The sequence below is a fragment of the Octodon degus genome, unplaced genomic scaffold, assembly GCF_000260255.1.
Source record: "Octodon degus isolate 3935 unplaced genomic scaffold, OctDeg1.0 scaffold00011, whole genome shotgun sequence".
NCBI classification, from domain to species: Eukaryota; Metazoa; Chordata; class Mammalia; order Rodentia; family Octodontidae; genus Octodon; species Octodon degus.
Genome location: NW_004524587.1, coordinates 546,717 through 554,202, shown reverse-complemented (window position 1 = coordinate 554,202; position 7,486 = coordinate 546,717). Strand labels below are relative to the sequence as shown.

The 7,486-nt window shown below is 50.5% G+C and overlaps 1 protein-coding gene across 1 annotated transcript in view; it reads right to left on the bottom strand.

Annotated features, from left to right (window-relative positions):
• The window catches only part of Pkd1l2 (polycystin 1 like 2), a 91,921-nt gene that overhangs the window by 65,697 nt on the left and 18,738 nt on the right, over nt 1-7,486 (bottom strand). Inside the window, exons 6-8 of the mRNA XM_004625982.2 lie at nt 5,544-5,773; nt 2,267-2,671; nt 585-662 (exon numbers count right to left, since the gene is read on the bottom strand). Of these exons, the coding sequence (XP_004626039.1) occupies nt 585-662; nt 2,267-2,671; nt 5,544-5,773 (713 nt within the window). The remainder of the gene's footprint in view (nt 1-584; nt 663-2,266; nt 2,672-5,543; nt 5,774-7,486) is intronic.

Below are 7,486 nucleotides of genomic sequence, written 5' to 3'. Positions count from 1 at the left end.
GAAGGAAGGAAGGAAGAAAGAAAGAAAGAAAGAAAGAAAGAAAGAAAGAAAGAAAGAAAGAAAGAAAGAAAGGAAAGACACATAGACATAGATATCCGAATTCAAGGCTGCCATCCCTCATACAAAATGGATTAGTATTTGTATCTTCCTTCCTTCCTTCCTTCCTTCCTTCCTTCCTTCCTTCCTTCCTTCCTTCCTTCCTTCCTTTCTCCCAGGACCTCTCAGGTGCTAGGCAAGCCCTCTACCACTCAACTACACTCCCAGTCCAACTTTTTTTTTTATTAATAAAGTTTATTAGTACATTTTAAAGCTGTATAATGATACTTTAAATCATTTCTAGGTTATTTATGGTACCCAAATAATGTAAATGCTACCTCAATAGTTGTTATTCTTTATGTTTAGGGATCAATGACAAGAAGAGTCCACACATGTTCAGTACAGATGCAATATTTTTCTAATAATTTTGGCCACTTCTGGAGAATTCTGAGTATCTGCAGAACACGATAGGCACTTGGTGCCCTGCGTGACGGGCCCTTGGGAAGCCCAAGCAGTGCCCTGGGCCCCTGCCAGCAGAGACGCCTTACCTGTGATGGTGACGCTTCCCATGTCCACGCTCAGGTTTGAGAAGGCATTCCTCACCCGCACGGTGACCAGAAAGGTGCCTATAACACAAGGCACAGGGCGCGGTTACGGTGTCCTCGTGACAGCTGGCCCTGCGTGGCTTGCCCAGTGTACCCAGAGGGTGTAACCTGAAGCCCTCCTAGCGTTTTGTGAGCCAGGCACGGGGCAAGTCCTGGGGACACAGAAGCGGGGCCCCTGTCCTCAAGAGCCTTAGTGTCGAGGAGACACGTGGACAGGACGTGCCGACCCACTGCAGCAGCTGGCACGGGGCACCTCAACATCAGGAGGCAAAGACATGGTTCATGAGATGGAACCAGAACGGGAGCTGAACAGGAAGGAACAGGTGCTCGTGAGCGGGCACTGGCGGGAGGCACTGCCCGCCTCGGAGCTGTGGTCCAGCAGGGGCGCTAGAAGCTCCTACGGGAGGTAGCTTTGAGCATGTGGCCCACTGCGAGACCAGGCCACGTGCAAATGTCCCACCCATCCCCCCCTCCCCCCAATGGGGGGAGCGCTAGTCTGCTGGTTGTAGGGGGGAGTATGCTAATCACCCAGAGCAAGATAGGCTCCGGAGATAGCTCAGCCTTCTAAGCACCTGCCTGGTAAGCGCAAGGACTGGGGTTCTATCCCTGGTACCACACACGGCACTGGGCCCACCCCGGGCATGCCATGTGTGCCACCAAAACTGGGCATGGTGGCGCACACCTGTAATCCCAGTGCTGGGGAGGCTGCAACAGGAGGGTCACTACAAGTCCAAGCTGCGTAGTGAGTCTCTGAACCAAATATATAAAGAAATAAAAGTTTTTTAAAAAAAAAAAGTGCGGGAAAGGCAGCGCTTTGTCCTCAGTGAGGGCTAAGCCTCCTAACCAGTAACCTCCACAGCAGCGGCGGTGGGGCACAGTCTCCGCGCTATGTTCCAGCTCCTGCAAACTGGATTCTGCCAGCTCCAAGCTGGAGTTCCAGTGTTTTCTCCAGTTTAGCATCCCTGCTGCCAACCTTTGCCAGGTACCTGGCAGAGTATCACCCTGTCCTTTCCTGGCACAGCTCTGAGATCATCTGCAGGGAAGGGTCCCGGAGGGCAGGACTCTTCAGGGCTTCCGGTCTGCTGAGTGCATCAGGCGCCTCCAGGGCGCCCAGCTCTTCGCGATGGATGGCCGATGTGTGCCACGCCCTCCCCTGTGGTGCCCGCCCATCTGTCCTCAGCCGCATCCTGACTCCCCTCGCCCCTGCCCCCCTCTTTCCCCCACCTTTCAGTTTTACGAACCCCCCCGCCCCCGCGCTGTAATTTCCGGTGCCATACTCTCGCCTGGCCATGTTGGAGGATTCCTGAATACACCTGCTCCCTTCCAGTGGTTCCTGGAGGGCCACGTGTTTCAGGGAACCTTTGGCTGTGTCTGGAGCCGTTTTGGCTATCATGATTGGGGCACTTGTGTTACTAACTTCCCCTGGTGGAGGCCAGGTATGAGGCTGAATACTGTGCAGCGTGCACGCGGCTGCTGACTATAACCACGGGTGCTCAGCACCACGCACAAGTGTAAGCTGAGAAGCCCTGTGGCTTGGCAACCCTACTTGGAGACCAGAACACAGCACCCCAATCAGAAAGGCGAGAGGCGGGAGGTTTGCAAGGGCAGCTACCAACCCCAAGTACCTTCAAAGGGAATGGCCACCTGGTAAGTCCCAGATGGCTCTCCGGAGCTCTCTTCCTCTTGGGAGAAGTTGGCACTGAGACCGGTCACCTCGAAGGTCAGCCCCTCCAGGGTGCCGTGAGCCACAGAGACGTTGATCAACAGGTCCTGTCCATGCTCCACGCAGGTGGAGACCCAGGAGGCCTGCAGCCCTGACAGCCACTCCATGAGATGGACAGTGAGGCTCTGGGAAGCTGCGGAGGCTGAGCTGTCACTTTGTGCTCGGATCTGCAGGAGGTGCTGCCCAGGGCCCAGCAGCCGCTGGGCGTCTCCATCCAGGGTCAGGTTGTAGGGCAGCGAGCCCTGCTGGGTGGTGGATTCAGCCAGGGTTGTGTTACCCACGAGCACACTGTAAGTCATCCCCATTCCTAGATGGGCTAAGAACAACGGAAGAGTGTTGTGACAGCCATGAAGTTGGTCATTCTGCGATGGCTCAGAATCAAGTTCTGGTGTCAGGTAGACATTGATATAAAGAAATAGGGAAGGGTAGGTGGCCACCCCCACGTGCACACTGCTGCTCCCTGAGTTCTTTTTTTTTTTTTTTTTTTTTTTGCGGAACCAGGGATTGAACTCAGGCCTTTACGCTTGCCAGGGAAGCGCTTATTCTACTGAGGTGGAATCAGCCCCCTAGATCCCTGAGTTCTGAGTTAAGGAGTGGTGTTTTTTCTTTTTGTGTCCTTTCTGCTCATTTATATATCCTGTTTATTTACATATACTATGCATATGTTACCAGCTTGGACTTAGCAGCATTTGGTTTTAGTGGTCTGTGTGTGTGTGTGTGTGTGTGTGTGTGTGTGTGTGTGTGCACCTGTGTGTTTGTGTCTGTGTGTGTGTGTGTCTTTCCCATACTGGGGTTGAATCCACAGCCTTTGCACACAGCTGCTTCCCAGCCCTTTGTTTTATTTTCTTTTTCTTTTTTCCATAATTTCATTGAGAAACAAATAGCAATGAGACAGTTTCAAATCAAATTGGTAGGACAATTTCAATAATTAACACATTGCATACATTCTTCCTAGTGGTTAATTGCTGTACAAGATGTGGACATGATATCCTGTTTACAAACACCATTAGAACAAATCCCTCTATTCACTAAGAGAATGTAACTATATCTATCCTAACCACTTTGAATACACAGATACAAAATGGACATTCATCTGTATCCCCTTTTTTTGTTAAGTTCCGTTATTTGAATATTATAGGTGTGTAAGCTCAGCAAAATATTCTAAAAGAGTCCAGTAGCCCATAATAGTATTGGGTCTTCCGCTTCACTGGCAATGTCAGAAATTGTTGACCTGAGTCCCCTACAGCTCAACATAACACCATGGCTTTACTTCTTATATTTCGTTTTTATACTTTTCTGCTGGATGGTTAAGATCAAGATAAAGCAAGACCTATGCAACAAGAATGGTAGCTTTTGGGTCTGATAAGGTCAGTGAAATCCCCTCAGAATTTATCCTGAGATCCTGTACCTCAGGTTGTAGAACCTTTTTCAGGGTCAGCCATGTGGTTGAGTCACCCTTTGTTTTACTTTATTTATTTTTTATTTTTTAATTTTGAGCTTGAGTCTTACAAAGTCACCAAGCTGCCCAGGGTGGGCTAGAACTTTTGATTCTTAGCCTCAGTGTTCTAGAATTCTGGGCTTTCAGCTGAACCTAGAAGTTTTTGACAAAAAACACTAGAGCCTTTTGTTGATAGTGGTATCCTTGTGGGAAGACGAGAAACAGTGAGCCACAAGCTGAGGGCTGACATGTTGCATGAACAGGTGCCGCCAGGCTTGTTCTGGGCGGGAGCTGGGCATTTCCTTCCACCCTCTGCTTGCCCCACTGCCTGCCTGGATCTGCCCACGAGGAGCTCCACCTGCGCTCCAAAGGGGGCGCCTCATGTACAGTCGGCAAGGGTTGACCTAATGGGATGCTAGATGTTACACTAACAGGTTAGGATTCTTTTCAACAGAGGCCAAGCTACCGTTTTATTTGATGACGGTGATGGTTGTGGTTGTGGTGACGGTGGTGGTTGTGGTGGTTGTGGCAGTTACATAAGCCCCAGCAGAGCCCGACTCTTACCTTTCACGTTTACTATTGTGTGCCTACACCTGGCAAAGTGTTGGTGCTCAATTATAATCATAGAATGAATACAAGAAGCATTATTTTAGGCTTTCCCAAGTGCATGTCTCAACCAACTTGTGCCAACAAGCCCACAACAGAAAGGACTCCCAAGAGCCCTAGGTCAAAGCCCGTGATAGTGCCATCACATTAGTGCCAGAGCAGGGCTCCAGGTGGTGAGCAAGGTCCCACTGAGTCCCTGGTTACATCAACAGGCCCCATCGAGGTCTCTGTACCTCATCAAAAGATACTTCCTGGGCTAAGGTCACAGCATAGACAGTCTCCATTGGGAGGATGGGTGATATTTAAAATAGCACTTGAAATTGTGTGAGCACTAACCAATCAGAATGGATCTCTGAGGGGCCAGATGGATACTGTGGCCAATCAAAATGAATTCCATGACAAATTAGTATGGATGCCATGACCAATCAGAATGAATGCTGTGACCAACCAGAAAAGACACCATGACCAATCAGAATAGACACCTTGACCAATCAAAAGAGATACAATAATGAATCAGAATGCTTCTGTGATACTGTGACCAATCAGAATAGCCCCTAGTCTTGAGAGCAGATGTGGAGGACCTGGGTGTATAGCTGAACATTAATCCTGACTGAGGGCAACATGGCCTCTTGAGATAGGGCTCTGAGCATTCAAGGCAGGGCTTGGGCAGTGTGCAGCTCCCACACTGGCTTGCCGGCCTGTGACTTAGGGGACATTCCCAAACCTCTCCGAGCCAGCATTTCTTTATCCTTGACATGGAGACAGTGCTAGTGTGTACTGAGTGGGCTAACGCAGGAAATGCACTTAGGGTGGAGCGCCGTACACAGAGGTGCTAAAGTAATGATAGCTAGGAAACCAACGACCAGGGACATGGTGCTCACCTGTCATCCCAGCACTAGGGAGGCTGAGGCAGGAGGATCGCCCTGAGTTCAGGGCCAGCCTGGGCCACATAGTGAGTCTGAGGCCAACCTGAACTGCATAGCTACACTTTGTCTCAAATGAGATAAAACCAAAAATAACTAACTCAATACATCATCAGTGTTATTAATTATTAAATCTTGGCTGTTAGCTGGGTAGACTGTGGAAATCAAGAGCTCCACAGTTTGCCTCTGCCGGCCGGATTCTGCAGACTCACCTGCATCGAGCTCCACCTGGATCCACAGAGGGTCCCCAAAGACAGCCTTGCAGAGAGGGCCAGCCCCTGACCTGGCCAGGCCGGGGCACCCGGAGACACTGAGGCTCTGTCTCTTGTCCCGCAGAGTCACCCGCTTCTGAGCTGTCACATGCCACTCGCTGGTCGTGCACTCAGCAAACACGGTGAACTCTCCCGGGGATGTGAACTGGTGGCTCACAGTGCTAGACAAGCTGCCGGCCACAGTCACAATCATTAGCAGTGCTGGGGACCCAACCCACATTTGCACATGCATTCGCACACACATTTGCACACGCACTCATACCTCCCCTGCTCTGCAGAGGTTGAAAGTGGAGAGAAGATGCTGCCTGCCCAGCCCGGCTCTCAGTGTTGGGGGAGAGCTTCCCTTCAGATGTCTTGGAGCAGAAGACAGGTAGAAAGACCTCTGGTCAGCAGGAAGGTGGCTACCGGCCAAAAGTTCCTGTTCTGCCATTTCTCCCTTAGAGCTCACTCCTGCCCCTGCCCCCGCCCTGGGCCTTCCTGCTCATCTGTGAAATACTGTACCCCAGACTAAATTTCTCTGCCTAATTTTCCCATCCGTGAGATGGAATCAGGTACTAGACATATCAAAGTAGTGTTTGTTTGTTTGTTTTTGGGACACAGTCTCACTCTGTGCTCCAGGCTGGCCTAGATCTCACTATGTAGCACAGGCTGGCTTTGAACTCATGATGAGTTCCTCAGCCTTCCCGGTGCTGGCATTACGGGTGTGCACCACCATGTCCAGTTTATTTTGTTTTATAATCTCCTTCACTATCTCTTAGGTTTGACCCAAGAGTATCCTGCATTATGAGATGTTCAGTGCGTAAGGACAGCAAAAATCCCCGGAGGAGGCCCATCTGCATAGGCAGAGGGGGACCCGGGAGCCTAGAGGCCAGGCAGGCTCCAGTTTTGCTGTGTTTCTCTTTCCTCTCCTGGCCTGGCCCAAGCTGTCCCCTCTCCCAGAGGTGCACTGGAGGAGAGGGTGACACAGACATCTCCACCCCAGGACAGAGCCCATCTCTCTGTCCAGGGCAGACACAAAGAGGGACACTAGCTGGAAAATGCAGGGATGAGTGCTGTAGAGGAGGGGACACTCTGAGTCGGTGAACGCCACACGCTCCTCCAGAGCAACACACGCAGCAAGGCCCTAGCAGCAGCACGGACTTCGGGAGCTGAGCTCCGGCTCCAAGCCTGGTGAGCCTGGGCCACAGCCCAAGGGCCGCACACGGTGATGCCTGCTCGGTCGTGGAAGGCGGGACAGGTGCTACCTGGCTGACCGCCTGGCCACACAGACACATTTAAAAATCAACTCACAATCTTAGAATTGCCAACACGAACTCTAGAGCCAGCAAAAAATAGCTTCTAAGAATTAAGGCAAGAAAGAAAGATATTCTCAGGAAAACTAAGAGAATTTGCTGCTAGAAAATGTATGGGGCTGGGGAGATAGCTCAGTAGAATAAGTGCTTGCCTGGCAAGCGCAAGGGACTGAGTTCAATCCCCGGTTCTGCAAAAAACAAAAACCAACCAAACAAACAAAACCTTTAGGGCCGGGGAGATGGCTCAGTAGGGTAAGCACTTGACTGGCAAACGCAAGGATCTGAGTTCAATCCCCAGTTCCGCCAAAAAAAAGAAAAAAAAAAAAAAAAAAGTATGGGGATGGGGGCAGGGACAAAACCAGTGGGGAAAAAATATATAAAAAAAATAGGACTAATGGAAGTTGGAAAGCGGAAAGGAAAGAATACCAGAGCTACCCGGAACTTCAACAATGAAGAAGCACAAGAAATGGGAACCATCTGGGCCAATGTTCAGACTCTCTTTCTCCTCCCAAATTCTTTGAAGCGCATGGCTGTGGAGAAGCGTTTTCAGATAACAATTCTAAAGGAGAGTGTGCAGAGATCCCTCTGGAG